The sequence below is a fragment of the Tachyglossus aculeatus genome, chromosome 7 (assembly GCF_015852505.1).
Source record: "Tachyglossus aculeatus isolate mTacAcu1 chromosome 7, mTacAcu1.pri, whole genome shotgun sequence".
NCBI lineage: Eukaryota > Metazoa > Chordata > Mammalia > Monotremata > Tachyglossidae > Tachyglossus > Tachyglossus aculeatus.
This window is the reverse complement of record NC_052072.1, coordinates 35,490,014-35,502,936: the sequence shown is the minus strand read 5'-3', so window position 1 is coordinate 35,502,936 and position 12,923 is coordinate 35,490,014. Positions and strand designations below refer to the sequence as shown.

The 12,923-nt window shown below is 43.2% G+C and overlaps 1 protein-coding gene across 1 annotated transcript in view; it reads right to left on the bottom strand.

Moving 5' to 3' along the window:
* CUL3 (cullin 3) overlaps positions 1 to 12,923 on the bottom strand; it is a 115,547-nt gene that overhangs the window by 79,561 nt on the left and 23,063 nt on the right. Inside the window, exon 2 of the mRNA XM_038748868.1 lies at positions 7,958 to 8,155. Within this exon, the coding sequence (XP_038604796.1) occupies positions 7,958 to 8,155 (198 nt within the window). The remainder of the gene's footprint in view (positions 1 to 7,957; positions 8,156 to 12,923) is intronic.

Genomic DNA, 12,923 nt, shown 5'->3' with positions numbered 1-12,923 from the left:
TGAAAAAGTCTTCTCAGATTAATTTCTAATATTCCCTGGTTTTATACACCACAACCATCACTTCAGCAGCTCTGTTCCATCAAGACCCTTAAGAACCCAAACTTCCCGTAGCACTTTTAGACATATCTTACACACCCTAAGCACAAACTCATGTGCGTATTTCCTCTGCCTTCCTCATCTCAAATTTAGTTTAGTGTCTGTTTCCCTGCAAACTCTTCGGGGGCAAAGACCTTGTCCACTAATTCTATTGTATGGTCCCAAAAGTTTAATATAGTACTCTGCACACAGTAGACAAACCATAAATACAGTTGTCTGGCCAAAATTTGACTGCACTCAATCTGGGAAAGTATGTAGGGACCTTCTCTTTGGGATTTAGTCAAACTATAAAATTCACAAAAGCATCATGAGGAGTAATGGTATTTTATTGAGTGCAATGCATTATGCATTTGGGAGGTACAACAGAAGCACAAGTTACCAGTCCACAAGGAGCGTACACTCTAACTGAGGAGACGGACACAGCAATACCAAATATGCATACATACACACATGTGCTGAGTATGAAAGCAAATAAGGGCATGAAGGGGCTGAAAGCTTACTAAGAATTAGGATACGGGTTGTTGGAAGTGAGGTTCCTAGAGGACTTTGAAAGTGGGGAGGACTGAGGCCTAACAGATATGGGAATGTGTGTATGGGGGGGGGGGGGGGGGGTTCCAAATCCAGGGATCCACATGAGGAAGGGGTGAGTGTAGGCTTGGGAAGAACACAGAGTACGGGAATGGCAGCATGGGTAGAGATAAATATTAAGGTGGACCATTTAAACATCTCAACTGGATTTTTTCTGTGGTACTTAAATTCTGCATCCAGAAAAGCAGCGTAGCCTAGCGGATAGAGCACAGGCCGGGAAGTTGGAAGGACCTGAGTTCTAATTCTGGCTTTACCAGATGTCTGCTGTGACTTTGGGCAAGTCACTTAACTTTTCCATGCCCCAGTCACTTCATCTGTAAAATATGGATTAGGACTGAGAGCCCCATGTGGGACATGGACTGTGTCCAACCTGATTAACTGGTATCTACCCCAGCACACAGTACAATGCCTAGAACATAGTAAGCACTTAAACACCATAAAAATACCGGCTTTATTTGGACTTGAGGTTTTTTTTAAGTATGCCAAAAAAGATCACAAGAGAAGCTTTCAAGAGAAGTATAATGCATGACAAATTTATAACAACCAAAAAGAGCTATCAGTAAAGTTAACAGAACACTCCAGTTTTCTGAAATTTCAATGTATTTGAAATCATTTTGCTTTTTGGAAATTTTAAAAGTAAATGGACCTCCATTCACCTTAGATGACCTAAGTAATACTCTTGCCTGGAAACAGGGATGCTGGACCAAAAATCTTCTAAAAGTAGATGTGTGAGCCAACCAACATCACTGGCTGAAATGGTCAGGTACTGCTTAGGCATCCACTGCAAGGCACTCTATTAGTTATGGTAGGAATAATAAAGGACACACAAGACACTGACCCTAATCCTCAAAGAGCTTATAACCGAATGGGGTACGACAGGAAACACAAGTAGAGGAGCAACATGGCCTAACAGAAAAAACACAGGCTTGGGAGTCAAAGGACTTGGATTCTAATCCTGACTGCCACTCAATCATATTACCTTGGGCAAGTCACTTAAATTATCCGTGCCTCAGTTACCTCATTTGTAAAATGGAGTCAATACCTGTTCTCCCTCCCACTTAGACTGTAAACCCCACGTGGGACAGATACTAGGTCCACTCTGATTAATCTGTACCCAATACTGATATTTATTTATATCTTTGTCTATCTCTCCCACTAGACTGTAAGCTCCTTGTGGGCAGGGAACATGTCTACCAACTCTGTTACACTGTAATAATAATAATAATGGCAGCATTTATTAAGTGCTTACTATGTGCAAAGCACTGTTCTAAGCGCTGGGGAGGTTACAAGGTGATCAGGTTGTCCCACGTGGGGCTCACAGTCTTCATCCCCATTTTACAGATGAGGTAACTGAGGCACAGAGAAGTTAAGTGACTTGCCCAAAGTCACACAGCTAATTGGCAGAGTCGGGATTTGAACCCATGACCTCTGACTCCAAAGCCCGCACTCTTTCCACTGAGCCACGCTGCTTCTCTAACTGTACTCTCCCAAGCGCTTAGTACAGTGCATGGCACATAGTAAGCCCTTAACTAATACCATTAAAAAAAACAACAAAATTCACAGGACCCAAATGACAAACATATTCCATAATACATACAAATGTTTATATACATTACCTATAATTATTACATTATACAAATGCTGAGTTACTAGAATGGTAAGGACTAAGCGCTTTAAGTGGTACGTGCTTAGTTCAGTGCTCTGCACACAGTAAGCATTCAAATATGATTGAATGAATGACTAGTTATGTAGTTTCACAGGGCTTTGAAGGAATAACCAACTACTTCTCATGACTTTCTTTTTGAGTAACGAATGCCCAATCAGTAGTATTTGAGTACTTATTGTGTGCAGAGCAGTGTACTGAGCACTTGGGAGAGTTCAATGGAGTTAGTAGATAGTATCCCCACCCTCTAAGGACCTTAAAGTCTTGTGGGAGAGGCAAGCCTCTTGTGAGGTCGCTAAAGACCCCTCTACATTTCCTAGTTCTGCTCTGTGCATTTTTCTTGTAACTTTAGTGGGAAAGATCATGTCAGAAGAACTGTGTCAAAATTAAAAAAAAAAACTTTGCGGGAAATACTTTTTCCTTCAGCTGTCAGATTACTACCTCTGTGACTAGAACCTTTTCATCAGTGATCAGGAGAGATATCCTAAAATGATAATTACATGAGGCCCATTCGGGAAATAGTTTTTCCTTCAGCTGTCAGATTACTACCTCTGTGAGTAAAACCTTTTCATCAGTGATCAGGAGAGATATCCTAAAATGATAATTACATGAGGCCCAACTGTCCCCTTTCCCATTCAAATTGACATGCACCTATATCTCCTATAGCATGCCCCATTTCCAGATTTTTCACAGTAGATCGCGTACGCTTTTTGGTGAGCGTGGGCCCGCCATCATCATCATGCCATCTGAATTAGCAATCTTTCCACTGAAGGTTGTTTTTTTAGGTTTTAACACTTCAATCAATGGTATTTACTGAGTGCTTACTGTGTGCAGAGCACTGTACTGTTTGGGAAAATATGATATAACTATATAAATAAATGAATAGACACGTTCCCTGGCCACATGCTTACAGTCTAGAGAACCAATTTAAAGTCTAAAGGAGTTTCCACTCTAGAGGTACAATTGGAAGAATGCAAGGTGTTTAATTGTAAGTGTACAATCCTCTACACTTATAACTATTAAAGATTACTGATAGCAACTGAAATGAGCGGTTACTATGATAGTGCACGGAAAAAGGCAAAACTTAGTTCTGAGTGAAAAGATACACCCTAAGAACACTCCTTTAAGTTTTTTTTTTATATAAAAACATTCTTTGGTTGTTTCCAGTAATATTCCAAGTTTGAGAATAATCTCCCAAGGACAGAATTTCCTAGTAATGGTAACTTATGAACTATTCTAGCAAAAAACAAATTGACAAGATCCAAGGCAGGATAAAAACCATAATTTGGTAGAGTCGGAGAGAATCATTAAGCACATGGCAAACCTGAGAAACCTGTTAGCCATCATAAATTGAGATAATGAAGTTTCTATTAAGATCAAAGAAAGTTTCTCCCCTTAAAAAAGATAATTAAGGTATTAAAACAGTCTGACTCCAAACCTGTATTTTCGTAGTAAAAATAAACCTCAAACTGAGAAAACTAGATGCAGCCTAAAAGCTCAACAAAAACAAGTGATTTCCTGTCTATTATTTCATTTATCAATCCCAACATCTTGATGAAAGAAGTTTATGGAAGGCCTAAGGAAGAACAGAGGTAATTAAAAGGTCTGCCCAGGGCCAAAGCCAATGGAGGAGCCGGGAGTCTTTTGTTTTGCTTTGTTTTATGGTATTTGTTAAGTGCTATGTGTCAAACACTGTTCTAGGTGCTGGGGTAGATACAAATTAATTAGGTTGGACACAGTCCCTGCCCCACGCGGGGCTCAAGCAGGAGAACTGAGGCACAGAGAAGCTACCTGATTTGCCCAAGGTAACACAGCCAGCAACGCTGGGATTAGAACCCAGGCCCTTGCTCTTTCCACTAGGCCACGCCGCTCTCTTAAAACTTTGCCCAAATTGCCCAAATTGAGAAGCAGCGTGGCTCAGTGGGAAAGAGCACGGGCTTTGGAGTCAGAGGTCATGGGTTCAAATCCCGGCTCCGCCACTTGTCAGCTGTGTGACTTTGGGCAAGTCACTTCACTTCTCTGTGCCTCCAGTTCCCTCATCTGTAAAATGGGGATGAAGACTGTGAGCCCCACGTGGGACAACCTCATCACCTTGTATCCCCCCAGCGCTTAGAACTGTGCTTTGCACATAGTAAGTGCTTAATAAATGCCACCATCATTATTATTATTATTGTACTATACAGGGTGGCCACCAGATCAAACTTTGGAATCACTGTGGGCAGGGAACGTGTCTGCCACTTCTGTTCCGTGGTACTCTCCCAAGTACTTAGTATAGTGCTCTGCACGCAGTAAGGACTCAATAAATACCACTGATTGATATGGGATGAATTCCATTTGAGCTCTGGTCTCTAGATCACTTACGGCCCCTCTTTTGGTCTGGAGCAGCAGACAGGATTCTCTCTGTTCAGGCGGGTGATGCCCTTCCGTGCCTGGGGCTTATCTGAACCCCTTCCCAGGAGACCCCACTTTTCTCTGTCTGCTGATGAGGATGAACCTCCATTTCCCTCAATAGGATTCAAAATGAGAATTTCTCATGAACCCAAAGTGAGCTATGCACAAAAAACATTGTGACTAGATTTATTTAATGATAATAATAATGGTATTTGTCAAGCACTTACTATGTGCCAAGCACTGTTCCAAGCGCTGGGGTAGATACAAGGTAATCAGGTTGTCCCACATAGGGCTCACAGTTTTAATCCCCATTTTACAGATGGGGTAACTGAGGCCCAGAGAAGCCAAGCGGCTTACCCAAGCTCACACAGCAGGCAAGTGGTGGAGCCAGGATTAGAACCCACGTCTTCTGACTCCCAAGCCCGTGCTCTTTCCACTAAGCCATGCTGCTTCTCTGACTTTAAATCTACACTTCTAGAGAACAGGATTTTTCAGGTCGATTAGCCCCTTTATTTCAACCGGGAAAGGATTTCGTATTTTAAAATCACTTAAAAGATGAACAGGATGAAAGAAACTCTGAAGTATTTTTATCCTTTCTTCTTGTGCTAAGTCACTGACAGACACCACAAAAATTACAGGAAGATAGAGTCAAAAAATAACACGGGCTCTGCCACTAACTCACTGGGGAGCCTTGGGCAATTCATTTAAGCATCCTGAGACTCAGTTTCTCCCAGCTGTCAAATGGGGATGGCACCACTTGTCTTATTTCTGAAGAAACAACGAATACAAAGAGAAACAATACAAGGTACCATAAAAATTGAAATAACATTCATGCAGACATAGAAAGAAGACTTTCAGGGTCACAGATCAGGCCTAAAATGCACCCACTCTTCCTATCCCTCGTCTTACAGCCATTCCTCATGTTGCTGGAAGTGAGGGGGAAGAAGAGATGCAACCTCCCACCTCCCTAGTGAGGGTCAGGTATCAGCAGTTGGCCTGTGTGTGTGTGTAGGGCCTGGGAGATGGGACTGCCCTTCAATCATCATCGTCATCAATCATATTTATTGAGCGCTTACTGTGTGCAGAGCACTGTATTAAGCGCTTGGGAAGTACAAATTGGCAACATATAGAGACAGTCCCTACCCAACAGTGGGCTCACAGTCTAAAAGGGGGGAGACAAAACCAAACATACTAACAAAATAAAATAAATAGAATAGATATGTACAAGTAAAATAAATAGAGTAATAAATATGTACAAACATATATACATATAATGTTAGGGGACTTGCCCTATTGCTACAAAAAAGGCCTGGGGCTGATTTTCCAAGGTCCACGGGGAACCTGGCCCTTCTCCCCAAATGGCTCCACACAACACTCAGCTCATTAATTAGCTGTTTGCCAGAAGGGCTTCTTAAAAATATTCAGGCTTGAGTCTGGCACAGCCCAGGTTAAACTTTTTGCTGAGGCAGAGGCATCGGTGCCACTCAATCGTACCCTTAGTGGGGGAGCAATGCTCACACAAGATGTCAAGGTGCCAGACAGAGTGCGCTTCGTGGCATCTGAATGGGCAAGCAATCTCGCTCAATGCTTACTCTTCTGGTGGATACAATCCTCACCTTCAGCAGCACTGTCGTCACACTGAACAGTTTTACCGGTACCACTTACCAGACAATGCTTTCTCCAAACTACGGCTGCAATTCTCTTTGTCAAGTCAGGGCTGGGCATCCTGACTCAGTAAAACCCCTACTTAATAGTACGGCTCTAATTATTCTGTTGCGTTTATCAACCCCGGACTTGAAAAATGCCATAAACACATATCTGTTCTGAGGACTTAGTTATTCACCTGTCTGGATGCAGGACATAGAATAAATAAAATAAATAAATAATGGCATTTACTAAGCGCTTACTATGTGCAAAGCACTGTTCTAAGCGCTGGGGAGGTTACAAGGTGATCAGGTTGTCCCTCGGGGAGCTCACCGTCTTAATCCCCATTTTACAGATGAGGTAACTGAGGCACAGGGAAGTTAAGTGACTTGCTCGAAGTCACACAGCTGACAATTGGCAGAGCCGGGGTTTGAACCCATGACCTCTGACTCCAAAGCCCATGCTCTTTCCACTGAGCCAGAAGCCCCTCGGAACACAGATACAGATGGGGTAACTGAGGCCCAGAGAAGCCAAGCGGCTTACCCAAGCTCACACAGCAGACGAGTGGTGGAGCCAGGATTAGAACCCATGTCTTCTGACTCCCAAGCCCGTGCTCCTTCCACTAAGCCATGCTGCTTCTCTGACTTTAAATCTACACTTGTGGAGAACAGGATTTTTCAGGTCGATTAGCCCCTTTATTTCAACCGGGAAAGGGTTTCATTTTTTTAAATCAGTTAAAAGATGAACAGGATGAAAGAAACTCTGAAGTATTTTTATCCTTTCTTCTTGGGCTAAGTCTGGTAAGTGGAAGAAGGCAATGCGAATACAAGAGTCAAGGCTTGGTTGCGGGCAGACTCTGAGGTCTTGTCAGCAAGTTGTTACCACTTTAAGTCATCTGGAGATTTTCAGCTGCAAAATACAGAACCCTGACTGAGGAAACAGGGCTTTAAGACAGAACTTGTGTAGTCCTAAATTTGAGAGTACGACCCAGGCCAGCCCAAGGACATGAAATTTCAAATAACTTGCCTACATATCAGGCTTGGGTCATAGAGGCTCAGGTCAGGACTCTACTGTGGGGCTAAATGTCTTCCTTCTCTTTATATTCCCCCTGAGCGCTGGGACTAGAGGAGGGGAGAGGATAGACCACTACGAGGAGATTAACCGCAATAGGGCAAGCTCCGAAATTCTCACACAAGCCGGAGAATTCCAACTCCCTCTCTGGAACTGGGAGATCTCACGGGAGCAGTGGTGACACCTATCCAGTAGGAATTCTCATCCTGCTTCAAGGAAACCCAGAGTTCTCGAACCTCTCCTCCCTTGACTGGACCCTAACTGAAGGTGTTTTTGATGCCTGGGTGGTCTTCTTACAGGACTGCATTTAGAAGACGAGGTACCACAAGTACGGTTACATGAGGAGCAGGAAAATGAATGCAAAATATTAATAATTTAATATTTCCAGAAGCTAGAATCCGAAATTTTGAAGAATTCAAAGGAAACTTCATGGGGGTTACATTTTTTTCTCCATTATGTAGAACGAAAAACAGTTAATTTAAAGTTATATATCAAGATATATACCTTATTTATGAGATGCTCAGTAACAACTTCTCTCAGTCCAGTGTAGAGCTTTTCTCCGTGTTTATGTAAAACCATCGTATATGCATTTCTATACAGTTCCTCGAAGCTGAGACCACTGTTATTCTTACGCTGGATCTCTTGGATTGCATTTTTCAGAAGATCCCAAATGCTGTTTACGTATTTTTCATCCATAGTCATCTGTGCAATATCAAAAAGAGAGAGAGACAATTAGCTTTGTCCAAAACCAAGTGACAACCCTGCGAAAAAACACGGCCAGTAGTAGTAAATTACTGGAAAAGCTTTCATTGTTTGCTAATGTGCAGCGAAGAGCATCGTGGCCTAGGAATGAGCAAGGGCCCCCGAAGTCACAGGACCTGGATTCTAATCCAGCTCCACCATATGCCAGCTGCGTAACCTTGAGTAAGTCACTTAGCTTTTCACTGTCTTTTTCCTCATCTCCAAAATGGAGAGGAAATACGTATTCTCCCCTCTATTTAGATGGTGAACTCCAAGTAGGACCTCGTGTATCGACCCCAGCCCTTAGTACAGTACTTGGCATATAGTCAGCACTTAAATACCACAGTTGCATGCGAGAAGAAATTGCTTATCAATTTTAGGTCACTCTACTGATACAGATCACCGGAATCTACTTGATAAAGTGGTATGAAAAGTTTGAAACTAGGAAGAAGTTAAAACACAACAAAAGAGTTAGAAATACAGCTTTTGCACTTCCTTCCCCAGATCCTAATTCCAGAGAGTATGGCCAACTAGGTATGCAATGGAATCCTTTTCAATACCTGAGAGCCAGTTCTAGGGAAGATATAAATGAAGTGAGTGCCAGAGGGAAATGTATTCTTTAATGGTATTTTTTGTGAAACTGGCCATATACTTGTACATATTTACTATTTTATTTATTTTATTTTGTTAATATGCTTTGTTTTATTGTCCGTCTCCCCCTTCTAGACTGTGAGCCCACTGTTGGGTAGGGACCATCTCTATATATTGCCAACATATACTTCCCAAGCACTTAGTACAGTGCTCTGCACACAGTAAGCGCTCAATAAATACAATTGAATGAATGAATGAATATACAGGCCAGTTTATTTATCCCTTTGTTCTTCCCCTTCTTCCAGCTCCAGAGCACTTACATACATATCTGCAATTTTATTTATTTGTACTGATGTCTGTCTCTCCAACTCTAGACAGTGAGCTCGTTATGGGGAGGGAATGTCACTGTTTACTGCTGTACTGTATTTTCCCAAGTGCTTAGTACAGTGCTCTTCACACAGTAAGCGCTCAATAAATATGACAATGAAATACAGGCAAAACTACTGAAACTAGAGGTGTCTTTCTGATAATAATAATAATAATAATAATGGCATTTGTTAAGCGCTTACTATGTGCAAAGCACTGTTCTGATAGCAAGCACTGTTCGAGTCTGTAGTACTTTTATTTTAAAGGATGACAGTCAAGTTCACAGAAGCTACAGCACAGGGACTCCACCTTAAAATAGTCACTGCAGACTCCAAGAGGCATCTCAATGAATCAACCTCAAGACATTCAGTATTCCCACCATTAGTTTCAATAAGATGGCCCAAAAATGAAACTCACTGGGCACTGGCCTGCAGTCATGTGAAACACAGGGGAGAGGACAAGTCTCTCATTCTACTGTGGTCACAAGTCTGTTGGTACACAAATTAGTTTCTACTTGGATTCCATTCCCAAGAATGCCTGTCCCTCATATGGAGGCTAAAAGGGGACAAAGAATAGGAACGGGAGGCTGGTCCTCCCAAGAAACTTACTTTACATTTTCACCCGCAGGAAGAAAAAATGTACATGCAGCTAGTAATAGCAAGAATGCAAAAAAAAAAAGTAAATGGAGTACAAAAATCAATATACGCACTCAGTTTTGCCATAACATGTGCCTTCCATATGCTTTTTGCCTAGAACTGAAGAATTCTTCAATTCCTTCATCAGCGTGTGCCTGTTTGGGCTTGAGATACACCATTCTTGAAGAAACTGCTTGTGCACAAGTCCTTCCTCAATCGATAATAATAATAACAACAACAATATTGACATTTGTTAAGCACTTACTATGTGCCAAGCATTACCCTAAGTGCTAGGGTAGATAGAAGAAAATCAGGGCCCACATGAGCCTCAACAGTCTAAGTAGGAGGGAGGACAGGCATTGAATCCCCATTTTTGCAGATGAAGAAACTGAGTCCCAGGGAAGTTAAGTGTCTTGCCCAAGATCACACAGCAGGCAAGTGTGACTTAAAATAGTCTTCTAGACTGTGAGCCCGCTGCTGGGTAGGGACCGTCTCTATATGTTGCCAACTTGTACTTCCCAAGCGCTTAGTACAGTGCTCTGCACACAGTAAGCACTCAATAAATACGACTGAATGAATTGAATGAATGAATGGAAGTGGCAGAGTTGGGATAGGAACGCAGGCCCTCTGATTCCCAGGCCCACACTCTTTCCACTAGGCCACGATGCTTCAATACATCGATGGTATTTATTGAGCACTGCGAGCATGCACTGCACTAAACGCTAGGGAGAGTACAACAAGAATTGGCAGACACGTTTACAGCTAGAGGAGGAATTTACAGTCAAGAGGTTCATGTCGGAGTGGGTGCATGCCACCCTGGCTTCATAGGAGAACTGGGTGTTTGTGTGCACTCTAAATAGTCATATGTAGTTGAGAACTAAGGGTGCTTGTAATGACATGTCCGGGGCGGTGGAAATCAGTTGGGGAAGGCCTCTGGAGGGTTTTGAAGATGTGGAGTGAGGTGCGCTCCACAAGCAGAGAAGTAAGGACGTGAGCACTGGGTTAGAGGCAAGAGAGTCAAGCGTGAGCTACACTAAGAAACTGATTTTGGAAGGAATAAATTGTGTGTTGGGGTCCAGGGAAATGAAGACAGTAGTTATGTAAGAAAGAGATTGTTGGTAGACTGGTAGAGCACCTTCAAGCCAACAGTCAGCAGCTTTTATTTCAACTGGAGGACGATAGGTAGTCTTTTGGAGTTTCTGAAATGTGGACTGATGTGTTTGGAACAGTATTTCTGAAAGAGTATCCAGTACGAGGAAGTGGCTGTAGGCAGGGGGGAGCACGGAGAAGCCGATGCTGTAGTCTAGTTGGAAGATGACATGAGCTTGAACCAGGGTGGTGGCCATTTACAAGAAAAAGGTGGGATGTATTGTGGACTGTCTGGACCTACCTGTCCAATGTGAGGTCTGTGCTGTGACAAAGTAACAATTACCTTTCTCCTTTGAATTTTTTTTTGCTTCTCATCTGTAAAATGGGGACGAAATACCTGTTCTCCTTCCCCCTGAGACTGTAAATCCAATGTGGAAAAGGGACTGGGCCTGACCCGACTATACTGCATTCACAGCAGCGCTTAGTACAGTGCTTAGCACATGGTAGGTGCTTAAAAATATCACAATTGTTATAACTATTTTTCTTATTCACAAGGGGAAGAGGTTGGGAGGCGTTTGGAGTTTCTTAGGACATATAAGGCACAGGCCTTCCCTGCAAGAGTGGAGACCTATCGAATTAGGTCGGGATGGTGCACCTAATCTATTAGATGTTTAATCTAATAAAAGTAACCTGTCCTGAACCATGATCCAGTGTGTGGTCCCTGAGGTAATGACTATTAAAGTGAGGCAGTTTCCCATGACCTGAGGGGTCAGCGAGACAGGTTAGATGAGGTGGGGGAGAAAGTGTAGGAGGAGAAAAGATTGAAGAAAATCTAAATCAAAGGAAACATTTAGTTTCACAGAATGGCAGCAGCATAGGGCTAATGAGCTATACGGGAAAGCATTTAGTTACACTTGGAAGATGGTCCTTAGGAATACTGCCAAACTCTGCAACACAGCTGGGTTACTGGCTGTTTTTATTATTATTAGTAATGATAATAGTATTTTTTCAGTACTCACTATGTGCCAGGCATTGTACTAAGCACTGGGGTGGAGACAAGCAAATCGGGTTGGAGACGGTCCCTGTCCCGTGTGGAGCTCACACTCAATTCCCATTTTACAGATGAGGTACAGACACAGAGAAGTGAAGTGGCTTGCCCAGGGTCACACAGCAGTCAAGTGGGGTAGCCAGCATTAGAACCCAAATAACATAACTCCCAGGCCCATGGTCCATCCACTAGGCCATGCTGCTTCTCCAACTTTTCCCAGACACGTACTTGTAATTCCTCAAGTTCAAAGCTCTGGGCATGTTACTCCCCTCCTCAAAAATCTCCAGTGGCTACCAATCAACCTATGAATCAGGCAAAAACTCCTCACTCTCGGCTTCAAGGCTGTCCATCACCTCGCCCCCTCCTACCTCACCTCCCTTCTTTCCTTCTCCAGCCCAGCCCGCACCCTCCGCTCCTCTGCCACTATCTTCTCACTGTACCTCATTCTTGCCTGTCCCGCTGTCAACCCCCGGCCCACGTCCTTCCTCTGGCCCGAAATGCCCTCCCTCCGCACATCCGCCAAGCTAGCTCTCTTCCTCCCTTCAAAGCCCTACTGAGACCTCACCTCCTCCAGGAGGCCTTCCCAGCCCGAGCCCCCCCATTCCTCTCCCCCTCCCCGTCCCCCCGGCCCTACCTCCTTCCCCTCCCCACAGCACCTGTATATATGTTTGTACAGATTTATTACTCTATTTTACTTGTACATATTTACTATTCTATTTATTTTATTTTGTTAATATGTTTCGTTTTGTGGTCTGTCTCCCCCTTCTAGACTGTGAGCCCGCTGTTGGGTAGGGACCGTCTCTGTATGTTGCCAACTTGTACTTCCCAAAAGCTTAGTACAGTACTCTGCACACAGTAAGTGCTCAATAAATACAAATGAATGAATGAATGAGCCCGCTGTTGGGTAGGGACCGTCTCTATATGTTGCCAACTTGTACTTCCCAAGACCTTAGTACAGTGCACTGCGCACAGTAAGCACTCAATAAATACGACTGAATGA